Source organism: Lupinus angustifolius, chromosome LG13 (assembly GCF_001865875.1).
Source record: "Lupinus angustifolius cultivar Tanjil chromosome LG13, LupAngTanjil_v1.0, whole genome shotgun sequence".
NCBI classification, from domain to species: domain Eukaryota; kingdom Viridiplantae; phylum Streptophyta; class Magnoliopsida; order Fabales; family Fabaceae; genus Lupinus; species Lupinus angustifolius.
The window spans coordinates 7,184,709-7,204,061 of record NC_032021.1 but is presented as its reverse complement, the minus strand read 5'-3'; the positions used below and the strand labels follow the sequence as shown (position 1 = coordinate 7,204,061).

The 19,353-nt window shown below is 33.1% G+C and overlaps 1 protein-coding gene across 3 annotated transcripts; it reads left to right on the top strand.

The window, feature by feature from the left end:
• On the top strand, positions 10,695–14,138 carry LOC109325798. 3 transcript variants are annotated; one of them, XM_019558363.1, is made up of 6 exons: positions 10,695–10,783; positions 10,867–10,990; positions 11,249–11,319; positions 11,966–12,071; positions 12,695–12,827; positions 13,765–14,138. In XM_019558363.1, exons 2-6 carry the CDS (start codon positions 10,929–10,931, stop codon positions 13,927–13,929), a joined length of 537 nt encoding a protein of 178 aa, XP_019413908.1. In that variant the 5' UTR covers positions 10,695–10,783; positions 10,867–10,928; the 3' UTR covers positions 13,930–14,138. The 3 variants fall into 3 exon arrangements, with proteins under 3 accessions (XP_019413908.1, XP_019413909.1, XP_019413907.1); XM_019558364.1 differs by lacking the exon at positions 10,695–10,783 and having other exon boundaries at positions 10,790–10,990; positions 13,849–14,138; XM_019558362.1 differs by lacking the exon at positions 10,695–10,783 and having other exon boundaries at positions 10,790–10,990.

Sequence of the window (19,353 nt, the reverse complement as noted above, 5' to 3'; positions counted from 1 at the left end):
CTTGAAAGGTTCTTTCCTTGTATAAATACATGACCAATTAAGGGTCAAAATAAATGAGATAATCACATACTTCAACTAAACTTTTGTTATAAGGTAAGCCACATAGGCAAATAAATGCTACTTTGATCACTCTTGTTAAACTTGGTTAATTCTAAGAATGGATATGCTTGTTGCAGGATTATCAATGAATCAACAAGCAAGGATCATGATCAACATGGCTTGAATATGAAGCATAAGGAAGTTGGCTTGAATGGAGTCATAGCCATGTGCCATGAACCAGATGAGGCAAGGAATGTGCCTGACCAAGACAGAGTGCACCAATTGACTCTGTCTCGGTCAGGAAGCATGCACCAGAAGCACAGGCACCATCCTCGGTCAGATTGGATGCACCAATGGGCAATGAGCACCAGTTGGCCCTGTCTCAGTCAGGACAGGCCCTGGTGCACCAGATGGCCCTGTCTCGGTCAGAACAGGCGTTGGGACACCAGTTGGTCTTGGCGCACCAACTGGGCTTGGCGCACCAGTTATTGTCTCAGTCAGGCATAGGCATGATGCATCAAAACAGCAATGGCAACACTCACTTAAATCAGATTCATCCTCACAATGAATCAATTAGATACAAAGTCACTTGGATCAATACAAAGACTTCATATCTGCATAAATTAAAGGCTTTTAGTGTGTTCTTTTATTATTGCTTAGGAAGTCAACAATTTCTTGTTATGCAAGCTATTTCTCTTAGCTTTGTAATTAGCTTAATAATTCTGGTTTTGTATTTTCTGTTTTTTCTGTTTTTTCTGTTTTAGATAGGTGTTTAGTTTTAGTTTGTTAAGTTTGTTATTCTCAAAGGATATATATATAGATCCTTGGTTTGTAATTCATATTCACCTTTTGATAATCAATAAAGAAGTATATTCATTGAGTTTTCATCTTTGTATCAATTTAGTTTCTTCCTTTTGTTAATCAAGAAGAATCTTTGATCTTTAGTGATGGAGTTTACTTTTTCAAGATGGTATCAGAGCATCAATTGATGCTCTGCTGCGCTTCCATCAGAATCTTTGATATCACTGCCTTCTCTTTCACTCTTCATTCCTTCTTAGCATCAATGGCCAACATAGTAGCCACTCTCAATCCTATCAATGATCCCTGTAGCCCTTACTATATGACTTCAAATGAAAATCCTGGAGCCATCTTAGTGTCACCTCCTCTAACAGGAGGAAACTACCATAGCTGGTCTAAAGCCATGATGATGGCTTTGAAAACAAAAAACAAGCTGCAATTTATAGATGGTACCCTTCCAAAACCTCATACAAGTGATCCAACTTATCCAATCTGGGATAGATGCAACACTTTAGTTCTTTCTTGGATTAATCAATCAATTGATAAATCCATTCTGCAAAGTGTGCTATGGCTAGACACATCTCTTGAAGTATGGCAAGATTTAAAAGAGAGGTACTAGCAAGGTGATGTTTTTCGCATATGCAACCTCCAGGAAGAATTGTACAATGCCAAGCAGGGAAGTAGATCAATAGATGCATATTATACTTGCTTGAAAGGTTTGTGGCAAGAGCTTGATAATTTCAGACCCCTGCCATCATGTCCTTCACAGTGTGATTCTGTTCTCTATAGACTTGTTAAGTCCTATAGAGAAAGTGACTATGTGATCAGATTCTTGAAAGGCTTGAATGAGCAGTATGGAGCAGTAAGATCCCAAATCATGTTAATGGACCCTTTGCCCACTATAAACAAAGCTTTCTCACTCCTCATCCAACAAGAAATGCAATTTGCATTGGCAAATCCAACTGATGATGTGAAGGTCCTAGCTAATACCTCCAATAACACATCTAATGGATTCAGATCAGGTAGAGGTAGGAATTCTGGAGTCAACACCAATTCGGGGACAGGAAGAGGATATAGCTTCAATAATGGTAAAGGCAGAGGTGGATCTAAGATGTGTTCCTTCTGCAACAAGGCAGGGCACACCATTGACACATGTTATAAGAAACATGGATTCCCTCCTCACTACAAGAAGACCAACAATATTAACAACCTTACAAGTTCCAATGATGAAGATGACCAAGAAGATCAAGAAGAGACAGGGGTCTTCACTGCAGATCAACATAAGGCTCTATTAGCTATGATCAAAGAGCCTTCAAATCATCAGGTGAATCAACTTACAAAGCATAGCACGGGTATGGACTCTTCAAGTCAAGGTAACTCAAAATCCATAACTTGTTCTGCTAAAACTAAAGACTGGATTCTGGACACAGGAGCAACAGACCACGTGTGCTTCTGTCTAACAGAATTCCAATCTTTTAGAAGAATTGACCCCATAAAAATTAGATTGCCTAATGGAAATGAGATTGTAAGCACCATTGCTGGAACTGTCATATTTTCAAAGGACTTGTGTCTGAGCTATGTGTTGTACATACCTAACTTCATATTCAATCTCATTTTTGTTTCTAAGTTAACCTCAGCTCTTGGTTGTAGGTTAATATTCACCACCTCAAAATGTGTGATGCAGGAGGAGTCCACATTGAGGATGATTGGTGTAGCTGAAGCAAAGAAAGGATTGTACACCATTAATGCTCAAAGTCTAGTTTTCAATCTGAATGAATATGTCAATAACATAGAAATAATTAGAGACAACCATGTAAAGAATAACTTGTGGCATGTTAGACTTGGCCACCCCTCAAACTCCAAACTTGTTATATTGAATAAAATGTTTTCATTCATCCAATGTAAAGATATAAATGTGCCATGTGATGTATGCCATTATGCCAAGCAAAGGAAGCTAAGCTTCCAAGACAGCATGACTAAATCTGCATACATTTTTGATCTCATACATATAGATATTTGGGGACCTATATCCATTCCCTCTATATTGGGGCATAGGTACTTCCTCACCATCGTTGATGACAAATCCAGACATACATGGTTGTTTTTCATGAAAACCAAATCAGAGGCTAGTTCTCTTGTAGAATCTTTTGTCAACATGACAGAAACTCAATTTGATGTTAAAATCAAGACCATAAGGTCTGATAATGGGCCTGAATTCAAGATGAATGCCTTTTATAATTCAAAAGGCATAGTTCACCAAACTAGTTGTGTTGAAACACCTCAACAAAATGGAATTGTTGAGAGAACACATCAACACATACTTGGTGTTACTAGGGCCCTCGTGTATCAATCTTGCCTACCCAAATGTTTTTGGAACTTTGGTGCTGCTCATGCAGTGTACCTCATAAATAGGCAGCCCTCTCAATTTCTCAAAAATAAATCCCCCTATGAGATGTTATACAATCATGAACCCAATTTTTTAAATGTCAAAGTCTTTGGATGCCTGTGTTTTGCCTCTACTCTAACTCATAACAGGAAGAAATTGGATCCAAGAGCTAGGAAGTGTGTCTTCCTTGGCTTCAAACAAGGAACCAAGGGATACATGATGTTTGATTGCACAAACAAAGAGACCTTTTTATCCATAAATGTAAGCTTCTATGAGAACATATTTCCTTTCAAGAATGAGAGAAATCATCATAATCAAGGTATGGACATTTCTCTTCCTACTTCTTCTTATAATGATAAGGATGTCTTCCTTAATCATGACAACATAGACATGTCTAGACATGTTAATGAATCTCCAATAAATGAGAACAGCAATAACTACTATGAGAGACATGCTGATGAGGATCAACCTCCTTTGAATAATATTAATGAAAACCTTGACTCCAATAATAGTGACAATCAAAGCCTAAGAAGATCCTCTAGACAAAGAAATGCCCCTAACTACCTAAGAGATTATCATTGCTCTTTAAACCTCAGTACAACAAATATAGATAACACCAAAATCAAGTTTCCTCTGTCTAGAGTCTTATCTTATGACAGCATCTCACCTTCCCACAAGAACTTCATTTTATCCATCAGTTCTCACACTGAACCTGAGAGCTATAGTGAGGCTGTCAAATATCAACATTGGATTGATGCTATTGATACTGAATTGGATGCTCTAGAGAAAAACAATACTTGGATCTTGACCAAACTACCTGAGGATAAAAGAGCTATAGGATGTAAGTGGGTTTTTAAGACCAAGTATCATGCTGATGGGAGAGTGGAGAGATACAAGGCCAGACTTGTGGCAAAAGGATATAACCAAACAGCAGGAATAGATTATTTTGATACCTTTAGCCCTGTTGTTAAAATAACAACAATTAGAACCATAATTGCACTGGCTGCCATAAAGGGTTGGCATCTTCACCAGCTAGACATTAATACTGCCTTTTTACATGGTGACCTGGTTGAGAAAGTGTACATGAAGCCTCCACCAGGTCTCAAAATTCACAATGAATCCCTTGTTTGTAAACTGGAAAAATCCTTATATGGATTGAAGCAAGCCAGTAGACAGTGGAATGCTAAACTTACTGCTGTTTTGAATCAGTGTGGTTTTACTCAGTCTAGAGCTGATTACTCTCTATTTACAAAGATTGATGCCAAAGGCTACACTGTTATAATTGTATATGTAGATGATCTTGTGATTGCAGGGGATAACCTTGATGAAATCCAACATGTGAAAGACATTCTGGACAGAAAATTCAGCATCAAGGACCTTGGAACTCTAAAATATTTTCTTGGTATTGAGGTAGCCAGAAACAAGGATGGAATAAATCTATGTCAAAGGAAGTATACCCTTGACTTACTTCAAGATACAGGTATGTTAGCCAGCAAACCCTGCTCCAGTCCTATGGATTATAATGTTAGATTACATAGTGAATCTAGAGCAATTTATTCTGATATAACATCCTATAGAAGGCTCATTGGCAAACTAGTTTATCTAACTCATACTAGACCAGACATTTCCTATGCCATTGGACATTTGAACCAGTTCTTAGCTGCCCCTAGGATAGATCATTTTAATGCAGCATTAAGAATTCTCAGGTACATTAAGGGTGCACCAGGTAAGGGATTATTTTTTTCTGCAAAAACCACAACTCAATTGAAAGGCTTCAGTGATGCTGATTGGGGATCATGCCTTGACACCAGAAGGTCAGTAACAGGTTTCTGCTTTTTTCTTGGAGAATCTTTAATTTCATGGAAAAGCAAGAGACAAAAAACTGTATCTAGATCCTCTGCTGAAGCAGAGTATAGAGCCTTAGCTCTAACTGGTTGTGAGGCTCAATGGCTTCTTTATTTATTTGATGATTTACATTTAAGTCATGATGGTCCTATTATTTTGTACTGTGACAATCAATCAGCTCTACATATGGCTGCCAACCCTGTTTTTCATGAGAGAACAAAACATATTGAGATAGATTGTCATTCAATTAGGGAAAAGGTCTTGAATGGTGTTGTTCATCTCTTGCCTGTATCTAGCAGTGAACAAGTTGCAGACATGTTCACAAAATGCCAACCCCCTGGAACATTCAAAAATAATATATCCAAGCTCGGTCTGTATGACTTATACACTCCAGCTTGTGGGGGGATGTTAAACTTGGTTAATTCTAAGAATGGATATGCTTGTTGCAGGATTATCAATGAATCAACAAGCAAGGATCATGATCAACATGGCTTGAATATGAAGCATAAGGAAGTTGGCTTGAATGGAGTCATAGCCATGTGCCATGAACCAGATGAGGCAAGGAATGTGCCTGACCAAGACAGAGTGCACCAATTGACTCTGTCTCGGTCAGGAAGCATGCACCAGAAGCACAGGCACCATCCTCGGTCAGATTGGATGCACCAGGCGCCCATGCGCCAGCCTCGGTCAGATTGGATGCACCAGGTGCATATGTGCCAGTCTTGGAGCCAGCATCAGATGCGCATGGGCATTGAGCACCAGTTGGCCCTGTCTCAGTCAGGACAGGCCCTGGTGCACCAGATGGCCCTGTCTCGGTCAGAACAGGCGTTGGGACACCAGTTGGTCTTGGCGCACCAACTGGGCTTGGCGCACCAGTTATTGTCTCAGTCAGGCATAGGCATGATGCATCAAAACAGCAATGGCAACACTCACTTAAATCAGATTCATCCTCACAATGAATCAATTAGATACAAAGTCACTTGGATCAATACAAAGACTTCATATCTGCATAAATTAAAGGCTTTTAGTGTGTTCTTTTATTATTGCTTAGGAAGTCAACAATTTCTTGTTATGCAAGCTATTTCTCTTAGCTTTGTAATTAGCTTAATAATTCTGGTTTTGTATTTTCTGTTTTTTCTGTTTTTTCTGTTTTAGATAGGTGTTTAGTTTTAGTTTGTTAAGTTTGTTATTCTCAAAGGATATATATATAGATCCTTGGTTTGTAATTCATATTCACCTTTTGATAATCAATAAAGAAGTATATTCATTGAGTTTTCATCTTTGTATCAATTTAGTTTCTTCCTTTTGTTAATCAAAAAGAATCTTTGATCTTTAGTGATGGAGTTTACTTTTTCAAGAACTCTAATTTCAAAAAATGATTCCAGAGTTTAGACCGATATCTTATTGTTAGGTAATATACAAATGTATTTAAAAAAATATATATAATAAACTTAAATAGGTGGCCTAGTGCATACAGTCTTATTGTGCCAAGCGAGAATTTGTTGTTTCCACTTGAATTGAGAGAGATTTGCATCAGGGTGACCTATATCCCTTGTTAAAGTTAGTCCTGACATATCTCACTATCAATGGCATTAGTGTCAAGTTACAGCAGTAACATGTTTAGTTTTGTTGGTGCAGCGAAAATGATCGTTGCACAATATTGGTCATAAACAATCAAATAAAGAGCATAGAATAAATAAAAGAGGAGAAACAAGAGAATTTGGTAACGAGGTTTAGCCAATTGTGTCTACATCATCGAAAGCGCTGAGCGGCTACCAAGATATTACTAGAGAATAGGAATTACAAACTCTAGTATACACATGTGCCTACCTGCCCATTGAGTGTTTCTGTTTTGTGTTTATATCTGATGCATATTACAATAAGGGACTTGAGTTCAATATATAACATTGATACTCTACTTTATTCTAATACTAGGCAATGTGAGACTTCATGTAATAATAGGCAATGTGCGAATATATGACTTCACCTTGCTCAATGCCTAATTCTCTTTAACAACTCATCTACATAAGAGTCTGCTCCCCTACAACAAAAACCTTTTGAGTATCCTCAATGATGTTACCAATAGTTTAGCTCTCCAAACTTGTGGTGCAACCTTTTGTACCGCCATCTAATAGAACAAGCTACCTAGTCACATATTGTTAGGAAGTCTTTCAATATATGGAACACACCATTATAATATTACACTTCTCATCTCAAATGAGAACATTCTCTCCACATCTACAGGGATATTATCAACACCTATATTTGGGTCAAACTCAACATATGAGTTCCTATCTCCACCTTGATCCTAACCTAGTACATGAACTTTTGAGGTTCTAGATCAACATATATCATCCCCACCACACTTCTACCATGTTTTCTTCTCCTTCAACTCATTTACCTATCTTTGCCAGTACCTTTGACGAACTTTGTCTAGGCATCACGTTTTCACCCTCTTTAGCCATTATATGACGTGAGTCATCTACCAATTGACTCTGATACCAATTGTTGGTGCGGAAGCGATCATTACACAGTGTTGGCCACAAGCAATCAAATAAATAACATAAAATAAATAGAAGAGAAGAAACAAGAGAATTTGGTAACGAAGTTCGGCCAATTGTGTTTACATCCTCGGGAGCATTGAACGACTACCAAGATATTACTATAGAATAAGGATTACAAACCCTAGCACACACATGAGCTCACTTTTCCATGTGATGTTTTTGTTTGATGCTTATATCTAGTGCACATTACTACAAGGGATTAAGTTCAATATATAACATTGATATTCTGCTCTATTCTAATACTATATAATATGAAACTTCATGTAATAACATATTTTAAACAAGTTTTTGTAATCTTCTTTGTAATTGTGGAGGCATATTACATAACCTTTGGATAATTATGTAAAGGAAATGATATTCAACAATAGATATTCAAGTTTGGTTTATTGGAACTACATTTCTTGAATTTTGACTCAATTTGAAACTTTAAGTAGTCCTATGTGTAATAATTCTGGAAATCAATCTATTTTATTCATACTCTATTGAATTGAAATGTGAAGCTTCTTTATGACTCAGGCACATTTCTAGTGCTTATTATCTGTTCACAATTATACTGAGATGAGATTGGGATAGTTCAACTTAATTTCTTAGGTGATATGTATTAAACTTCATTAGTGCTTGTTTTCTTGATCATATAATGTGTCTTTCATGTAGATTAGTTTTTAGTTCTAGTAAATAAATTTTAATATTATAAGGTCTGATATTGGAATCTACATAATATAATTTTGATATTTTAGCTAAAAACTGAATATAAATTAATATGTTTTGTTTATATATGACAAAAAGGTTCTTTTTTTAAGTGTCAATTACAGAAAGGGATGAAGTTATTTATTTATGTTATTGATTATTGTAGTTGTTTTTATACTATTTTTAAAGTATATATTTTAGTATTTATCTTTATGTTTATTTTTACTATATTTTTTTTATACTTTTAACACATTGACAAAGGCTAAAAATATTAAATTAAAAGATAGTATAGAAATCAATATTTAAAAATAATATGGCGAGCAAATAAGTTAAATTTAATAAACTTAAATTGGACAATTTGTAAAATAAGTAAACAATGAGAGATCTCTCCGAAAAAAGAAAAAAAAAACTATTAAGAGTGGAGAGATAAAGTAGAAAGTATAATTAGTTAGAGAAAAATAAAAAATCTAAAAAAAAAACAACCAACCATAAAAGAGATAATACTTTACTTATTTTCAATAAATAAAAGTCAGAATTTATAATCCTAAAAACCTGTTTTTCCAGGTTGTATAAATATATTGAACATATCTATTTGTGTTAAATTTATCTAATATTCTATTAAGTATTCCTTTATCTATGTGATAATCATAGTTATTTTCCTTCACTAATTATATATTTTATTAATTGGGTAAAAGTAAAGTTGTAAAAGCAATAATTAATGTTATATTGAATTTAAACAGATAAATATTAAATAGAAACAAATTTCCACTTTAAAAGAGTAGTTGTGCTTTCTTATTTATTTCTGTATAGAAGTAAAAATATTTGAAGTAAATAAGGCTAAAATTTGATGATAGTAATGAATATTAATTTTTATTTTTTTGTTTTACTAATGATATGTTTTGACTTTTTAGTTAAAGAACTAATCTTTTTCGATATGCATGATTGTCTCTTCTAACAAGTGTCGTTTGCAGGAATCAAAACTCATAACATTTTAGTTATATAGAGAATCTAATGAGACTTGATTGTATTTTTTGGTTTTTGAACTTTTAAATAGGAGGAGAAAAAAGTGAGAAACAGATGAAGCAATTTACTAAAGGTACAGGAGGCGTAATAATTCTCTTCATTAATAGAGAGACAAATATCACATTATAACACACAAAAAGTAACATGTTATCTCTTTATTTATGATGAAATCACACTTTTATTATTAATAATGTATATAAAACAACCATTTGTCTCTCCATTAATGGAGATGATCATTGTTCCTATAGCTTATTCGCAGTGTTCTGGCGTAATTTTGTGAATTAGGGGCTTCTCATCAAAATAACCCTTACCATCAAGTTATCCACTCATGTTTTTGTATAAGTTATTGTATATGGGATATAACCCATAAATTCAAGAGTATATCCACTCATGTGTAGTCTCAAACTATAAAATAATAAAATTGCACTATGGAAAACAACTTACACAGTTTTAAATTCAGTGTAATATCATTTGTATTATTTATGTATTTAGAGGATAATAATAATTAAATATGAATCACTAATGATGTATAACACATACATTTTTTCTCTTTAATTATAAAATAAAATATCAATATTATTATATTAAACTTGTAAGAGAAAGTCTATAACTACCTCAAGTAAGGACAATTTAAATTTGACAAATGAGAACAATTTAAATTTGATAAAATTGAACAATTAATATGAATTATTGAATGCTATATAAATAATTAAAATAAACAAACATAAACCTTTTTAAGTTATTATATCATTAACAAATATTTAATACTAACTATCCTTATTATAAGAAGAATTGTTCCTTTAAGTTTATTAGCTCTCAGAATATAAAAATGCCATCTTCTACTTAAAAATAATACTTAGAGAAGAAGAATATTATAGAAAGAGGAAATAAGCTTTTCATATCATTTTCTTAATACTTTTTGTATTAGAGTTTGAGAAAAAATATAAACATGTTTTATATATTATGATTATTTTATCAAAGATTCATTTGTAATTATTATTTACTATTCAAAAAGTAATAAAACTAAATAATATATAATATACTAATTGTGTATAAATTTTTATATCGACAATATATAGATAATACACTCTTGTAATTTAATATTCACAATAATTTATGACAATAGTATAACATCATTCATTTTAATTAATTAAATCAAATCAATAATATAGTACTATAAATATTTGTATTAATTTTCCCCCTCTAATGATAAAATGTGATTTGTAAGTTAATGATTTGATAATCGACCATTTGTGATGTTTTGGAAATATTTATTTACTCCAAAGTCGTCGGCAACATGCATTTCTCTGTACAGCAACCATTTCCCTTCAAATTAACTCCTTGCTTCTTCTCTGGTCCCACTTGTGACATCATGCACACGCTTTTCACAAATTCAATCAAAACCAAAATATCTTACTTCTCATTCATTTCTTCAATTCAAATCTCACCATATTAGTTTTTCAGAGCAAAAAATATCAAACAAAACATTGAACTATATTTTCCACTGTTGTTTTAGGTTTTGATAAAACCCTAATTGTTATACTCTTTCCAAAAATCTCATCTTGATTCGATCGTTGTGTAGGAAGATGGGAATAAGTAGTTGGTTTCATGATAATTTCACTGATCCTCTTCTTTTGGTTCTCCGCGGGTACCGTTAGTTTCATTTGTTATATTCTATGCTTTTATGCGTTATTACATTTTTGCCCGTAAGCTATATATTTGACTGCTACTTTTGGCTAAAATTCACGAGTTCAAATTCTGGAAATAAAGTTTTCACTCGGAGTAAGATTGTGGACCCCACTGCAGTTATTATTAGTTATATTTGGTTAGATTTAATTAGTTTGACAGTTATCTTAGTTAGTAAAAAACATTAGTTTGAGAGATAATTTTTTTCATTTTTGTTCAGAGGTGCTGACCCAAAGCACTTGTCTTTATCTGCTGCGCTTGGATTTACACTTGGAGTATTTCCTATTTGTGGTATGTTTTTATGTCATGTAATTTAACTATTTACAGTTCTTGCATTAAAATGTTAACATTCATGTGAAATTTTCGAGGAGATGAGACCATAGCATGTCCAATGAAAATGACAAATTTTATTTGAATGAAATATTAACTATTAACTAGCTTTTGGTAGACGTTTTAAATTGTAATATGTTGCATTCTATGTTTCATGTATTTATATTTTATAAACATAACAGAACAAGACATGAGGTTAAAGAGTAGAACATTTTAGTTCCACTCGATGGGGGTGGAACTAGTGTTTTAAATTGCACCCAGCAACGGCAAATATGTTTGCAATATTGTAGTTTTGGGAGTCTCCGTAAAGGCATCCGAACTGCAATTGTGGCCACATGGGCCGTATTTTCCTACAATTTTTCATAATTAGGGTAAGCGCAACGTAATCGCAATTTAAAACACTGGGTGGAACCAAAGAAAACAGAACATTCTGTTCCATTGTGATCTTTATGCATATGAAATGCTAGGGGTATGATCTCTTATAAAAAAAATTATTTTGCGACTTTTCTCTCTTGATAAGATGAACCTCTCATGTTAGTAACGTTGGAGGATCGTGATCTCCATTGGCTGTATTATAGAGTAGACATGATATCGTTTTTTCAACCAGGTGTCACTATATTCCTCTGTGGGATGGCTATTGCCTTGCTTGGACCACTTTGTGATGCTCCAACTGTGTTGCTTTCGAACTTTATTGCTACTCCGATAGAGTTGAGGTACTTTGAATTTGTTATTGTCTATGTGCATCTGTTTTCCATCTCTATGGTCAATTATTATACTTTTATTTGTTGATGTTATGATTTCTATATTTTATGCAGATACATATATATATATATATATTATAAGCTTCTTCAAGGATTTTTCTGTTACAAGTATACTCTTTTTTCTTTAAAAAATCTATTGAGAAATAGAGTTTTGCAATTTGCATCCTAGGAATTTGATAGACACATAGCGACAGTTATTGGCATGATTTTGACACTACTAAAACATGTATAGTGTACAGGTAAGGCACACTATAAATGGTTTAAGTCATGTTAATATAGCAGATATGTTTTTACTTTCACAAAAGGGTCCATAATTTGAAATCCAGGTTCAAAAGCTACTATCTATTTTGTATTAGTATTTTTCTGGAAGAAAAAAAAGATATGTAAGTTGCAAATTCTCAATGATGAAAATAGTCGGACTGTTATTTTCATTCATATTTTTTTCATGTCCCTGTTTTGTCATGTATTAGTTGTCCTGTTTCATCTTTGACTTGTATATGTGTTGCGGTGTTGATTTTGTTCTTCTGAGAGGGCACGATATGCAACTCCTAATTGAACTTTTTGTGGCATTTCAGTTTGGTTGTACCCTTTCTGCGCTGTGGGGAAGTTATTACTGCTGGACCTCATTTCCCTTTAACATCTGATGCTTTAAAGAAAATTCTTTCTGGTCAAGCTTCACAAGAAGTTCTATTAAGTGTCGCCCATGCGGTAGGTACCATCATACTACAAATTTAAATTAGCTTGTAATTGTCTAAAATTCTAAACCGTGGAAGACAAAATTATAATTGGAGGCCCATAAATGCTTTCATACTTCTAACAGTAATGAATCAGTTGTTTAAAGTCTAATGCTATCAATTAATTTCCAATAACATTGAACTCTTTACCTATATTGGTCACAAATACATTGAGAAATTGAACTTTTGGTGATACGGAAATAAGTCAATATGCTTTGTTTATATATGGCTTGGAAAGTTGTGTAGTATTGGTAAATGACAGACATTTTTTTTACAACCTTGTTATATGTACAACCAAAATTCTACAACTTAGAAACTTCCTTATTTGGAAGAGAAAAAAACAGCAACCTATGCCTTGAACTGAGCATTGTGGTCCATAAAGAATTGCATGTATTATACATTCAGAATCAATCCTTGCCAGTACCCTTTAGATGGCTCACATCTTTTCTAGCACTTATTCCATCAGTTTTGATAGTGTATAAAATGTTATCTGGATTCCTTATTTCTTTTCTTTCTTCTCCAAGTGCTGGGGATTCAAAAAACTAAAGTTAATCTGAAATCGTAGTCTGAGCTGTATTATAGAACTCAAATAATCTACTTCACATCTAGTAATAGGTTGTTGGGATTAATATGAACATTACTAATCATGAGCAGCATATAGAATTGAGATACTGCCATATAAATGCATGCATAAAATATGGGTGGCTTAACATCATTCCACTGATTATCTCAATTTATCATTTATTGGATAGTATTATATTCTTTTGCAAGCTTGCTCCAAAGTACTTGATATTTTCGGTGTATGTGGATGCCTTATGCTAGAATCCACACTGTATGTGGACACTCTTTTCAGTTTGGTTTCAGAGTTTACATACTGATCACATAATTATTTGTTTAACAAATATTTGCAGTTATTAGGGTGGCTGGTTGCATCTCCTTTTGTTTTCGGGACACTTTATGTAGTACTTTTACCATGCTTCAAATTTCTGCTTAGTAAATTCAACAGTCCTCCTTTAAGTGAAACGGAGCCACTTCAACCACACCCAGAAGTTGTGTTTAAGGTAAGGGATGTTTGACAAATTAGGTACAGGTTCATGCTCACTTTATAGAGATTAATCTCAAACACTCGTTCATATGTTGTTCAGTTGTTCCATAGTAACATAATTTGTATGCTGTTTATAATGCTGATATTTGCACTGTACCCTAAAGATAGCAGGTATCAGTGATTTCATAGTCTTAAGATATAAACAAGTTTGTAAAGGTAATCATTGTGAAACTTCATGTATGTGAGAATTTACTTAAAAGAAGATGATGAACATTGTTATCATATAATCAATATAATGTGTTAAATTATCAAGAAATAATATAGATATAGCGAAAAAGTAGCTTAATATATTCTTAGAGAATATGATATAGAAACTTAATTGTCCTTAGTCATGTATCTAAAATTGTTGTCCATGGTGGAATATGGATGTTCTTTCATCTTTCAATTGTAAACTATCCTTAGTTTTAGTTCCTCATCTAGTAGGATGAAGAGAATTGATTTGTTTAGTGTGTTGTCTTGTGTGTGCATACTCTTTCATGAAAAGTGGTGCCCATTGAATTCAAACTCTTCTATGAAGAAAAATGTCCTTTAAACTCAAACTCTTTCATGCTGCTTGATTTTCTTATCTTTAATTTTGTCTATCATGAAAATATAAATAAAACTTTTGATATCTATAAAATAATTTTCATAACAATTATGTTTATAGTCATAAACCTTATTTGAATTAGATCACTCTAATTTAACTAATAGAAATAATAGAAAAATGTATATAGTGACAATATAAGAGTTTTATGTAATGATAGTCAATCATTTCCCATTCATTTTTAATCATCATTACTCTTCAAAAAATAACACAAATGAATAATGAATAATTTCGTGTCTCTGTATAAATCTTTATATTGACAGTGAATAAATATTACATTCTAAAAATAATATTATTAATACATTTAAATATTGCATGATTGATCCAAAAACTTATAACAAAGCTTATTTGTGTGAGTAGTGTTTTCTGAAAGGAAAGAAAAATGTTTCCTTGAGAGTGGTTATAGGCTCTACATGAGACTTGTCCGTGAAGAAGAAAATCACTGTCGAGAACCCTTGAGGGTACACCGCTCATGGGCTCAATTACCTTTAAAAAATCATTTGTAATAAAAAAATTGATTTTGGTAATTGAAAGTCCTATTGTTGTTTAAGAGATGAGTAATTTCATTTATTTTTATAATTAATATTCTTAGTAAGAAAACTATTTACATAATGTTTAAGATAATAAAATTACACAATAAATCTTTTGAAGTTCATACAATGATCAAGAATAATACAGCATAATATTTGATCAAGACTGTCGCGCCTCGATTTTTGCTTGCACGACTTTGTTTAGAGTCGTACTAAATTTTATAATAAAAAATGTAGAAAAATCTTTTAAGCCCAATTACTTTGGGCTTTTGGATTTTTGATATCCAAGTTCGCGAGTCGGTTACAGGATAGGGAAGGTATTAGCACCCTATCCGTCCGCCTTAAGCGGTATCATTCATTAAACAATATGACTTTATTATTATTATTATTATTAAATTGTCGGATTAATTAATCAATTATTAAGAAGGAAAAAATTATTTTTATTATTGAGTCTGACAATATTGACTTTAGTCCTACGTACCCCTATTAAGGGGATCAATACTTACGTAGTTCTTTAAGTAGAAAATGGTTTATTGGTTGAGTGTATTTTAATTAATAAAAATGTATTTTTTAGACAAAAATATAGTTTGCAAGTTTTGTATGTTATAGACAAAAAATTTCTATTTTATTTATTTATGATGAATAGCAAGTTTTTTTTATCTAATTAACCATTTGTTATTTATCAAGAAAATGGAATTTAATTGATTTTGAGATTTAATCGATTGAAAAGAAGCAGCGTAGCGCGACCTTTCGAAGATGATCTGAGAAGAAAGAAGCCTCCAAAACGACATTCTCTCCATCTTTGATTAAATCTCAAAATTATTTTTATTCCTTTTGAAAAATAAATTTTTATACACACATGGTTTGAAGTTTTTTATAACAAATGGAAATTCTTATGGATTATTAAATGACTAAGATATAACTTGATTTTAATCAAATAATACGTCATTTTATTTTACATTTTTAATGTTTATTAAGTTTTAGATACAAGTGCAATTTACGAATATGCTGAGTATAAATTTTAAAATAATTATTGTAGGGTTGGTTTTTTTTTTATGGTGCACCAAATTTAATTAAATATATAAACAATATTTACACTAAAATATATACAAAAAAGGATTTTTGGAAGGGCTACTTTAAGATAAATTTAGATATTCTATACAATTTTTTATTTATTAATGAATAAAAAGAGATAAATACAATCAATATATATCAAAATTCGTAAATTACATATAATTAAAAAAAAATTATCATTAAAATTACTATCAATCTGGACATTATTTATGGAGAAGAAATAAAAAATCAGATATAAAAAATAAAAAACAGATTGCTAATTCACCATAAAAATAATGAGATCCTATTTGTTTTCTGCTTAACCATTATCTTTAAATATTCACATCTTTATATCTAATATATTTTTTTATACTTTATAAGATAATTAATAAATGGTTAATATGAAGATTTATTTTCCACATTTTAATGTTTAAATCAAAACATGAGATCATAGTAGGAAAAGAGCAAAAACAATTACCTAATTGTGCCAAAGAATGTATTTTATTTCTTCCCTATGAGAGCATGGATCTGGTGTTACTAATTGGAATAAGGAGTGACACGCGTCAGACGCTGATTGAAGGGGATGATGGAATTATTACGCCTGTACACGTGGCGCGTGATGAGTGGCGGTCCAGGAAGGTGCACGGAGCTCCATGGTACGCGCGTCCGTAGCAAATCCCGTGTTCTCCACGGGTGATGATTCGGTGTGGCGCATTACAGTGAGACCGCGATGCATTTTCGCCTTGTGATTGGGCGAATCTGCTGGTCAACGCGATGAAGTAATGGTATGCAGATCCAACGGTTACAAAGGCTAGGCGCGACAAGCTCACAACATTGTATTGGATTACTTTCGCCAACAGTGTTTTCCTCTCTCTCACATAATCCTTTTTCCTGTAGTTTTCTTACTAAAATAATTTGTTTGAACCCCTAAAACCCTCACTAACTCACCTATTTATAATAAAAAATGCTTAACCCTGATCCCTAAAATTGTGTTAACTGAACCCTAATTTGTTAGCCCATTATCACTATTTTCCTGGGATTTAAACCACCACCAAGTCAGATTTGACTTGGTTCTTAACTATTATTTTATTATATTATTTTCATATCTTTTCTAAAAAACATGTTCAATTGATTTATGCACTTATTTTTTTATTTATCCGAATTAATTCAAAAAAAATATAAATAAAAATATCTTTTGTTAGGATTAAATTATTTTAAAATTATATTTTTGAAAAATTAAAATAATAACCCATTTTATTGATTATTTGGAATTTAAGAGAAATATCTATGATAAACCATCTATACTATTTATTGTAAATTCGAATAAAAATAAAATTTTATTTATAAATTTCGAAAAAAATAATAATAAATTATTTTTCTTCTTTTTTTTCTTGGGTAAATGATTATGTGACTTTTTAGGATCCGTTTTAATTTAATTCCTTTTTATTACTTTTGTTGTTTTGGATTTTTTGGTTAACCCATCACTTAGATATAGGAACATTATCAACATAAATTTAATATTAGTATTCATTATATTTTCACCATAACATGGTTTTAATTACTTTTATTTATTGAAATTAAATAAATAAAAAATGGTCTATTATTTATAATTTAAGCATTTTGGGCTTTATGTGGGCTGGACAAAAATTGAGTGTTCACAACTGCCCCTCTTTACGTGTTACTTACCTGATAGCGAATAGACCAAGGTTTGAAAGATATCATGGTAAGTAACTAGTAAAGAAATGAACGCTATTTTTGTTAAGGCTCAGACAAAATGTCATCGTGAAGATATCGAATTTTGATGAAGCATATCAATGCTTTGCTGGTGAACTAGAGATTTGTTGAGGCAATTCCCGCACTTGCTGTGATATATTAGGGATTTGTTGAGGCACCCGTGTTGCCGAACGATTCAGGGATTTACTGAGGCACCCGTGCTGCCAAACGATTCAGGGATTTGCTGAGACACCCGTGCTGCCAAACGATTCTGGGATTTGCTGAGGCACCCATGCTGCCAAACAACTGCCACACGATTCAGGGATTTGCTGAGGCACCCGTGCTGGCAAACGATTCAGGGATTTGCTGAGGCACCCATGCTGCCAAACGATTCAGGGATTTACTAAGGCACTCGTGCTGCCAAACGATTCAGGGATTTGCTGAGGCACTCGTGTTGCCAAATGATTCAGAAATTTGTTGAGGCACCCATGCTGCTAAACGATTGCCTTTTGTGATGTTATGTAACCAGCTAGGTGGTTATAGGGTGATTGCTTAAGTAATTAAGATGCAGAAAATGCACAATTCAAATGCATGACTGTAATATTTTTGTAAAAGGGTTATATGCAATGTTAGTTTGTGAAGCATGAGGTTTATGTTGGAGTTCGTATATAGATATGATTATGCTTTTAATGATATGATTATGCATGCTTGTTTATGCTTATTGGAAAGTCGTATAATGCTTCTGCAACACCCCTAAACATTATACCCGCTAACATTTGGAAAGAGATCGGGATATTTCTTTTGTCGAGGTTCGTGTTTGTGTCCCCCTTTTCCGCCTTTTAAGCACCATGCACTAGGAGGGACTGAAAATTGTGATCAATCTTTTTGTATAGCCTTGTCTTGGCTGGTAGGCATTATTATTTTGATTTGGTGGGTTATGGATTAGTGTTTGGTTTTGTGTTGGGTTGTGATTTTGTGCAAACCGAGAGGGCGCACGATAATTATTTTGGTTATTGTGTCGGGGTTGGAACCTCTTTGGTTCCGCAGCAATGAAATGAGTCTTTGCGTCTTTCTTCTTCATGAAGGCAGGCTTCTTTACGGAACCTGAACCTTCTTCAACAATCTTTCCACTCTTGATTCCACCTTCCAACTTTTCTCCTACTTTAATAAGAGCATTAAAGTTGGTCTTCACGTTCCCTATGAGTCGCTCGTAATAGGGGGTTTGTAGGGTATCTATGAAGATCGACAATAGTTCCTATTCATCCAACCGCGGGAGGACCTGAGATGCTAATCCCCGCCACCTCTGAACATATTCCCTCAAGCTTTGTGATGGTTTCTTAGCCATGTTCTGTAACTGAGTCCTATCTGGTGCAACGTCTTCATTGAATTTATACTGTTTGACGAAGGCATTTGACAGGTCCAAAAATGTTCTGATCTCTAGCCGGATGTACCAGCTCATAGAAGCCCCCACCAAACTATCTTGAAAGTAGTGGATCAAGAGCTTATCATTCTCATG

Coding starts and splice junctions, on each gene's coding strand:
- LOC109325798 (XM_019558363.1), top strand. CDS start 10,929: ATGGGAATAAGTAGTTGGTTTCATGATAATTTCACTGATCCTCTTCTT. Junction 11,320..11,965: donor TGGAGTATTTCCTATTTGTG/GTATGTTTTTAT, acceptor TTTTTCAACCAG/GTGTCACTATATTCCTCTGT. Junction 12,072..12,694: donor GCTACTCCGATAGAGTTGAG/GTACTTTGAATT, acceptor GTGGCATTTCAG/TTTGGTTGTACCCTTTCTGC.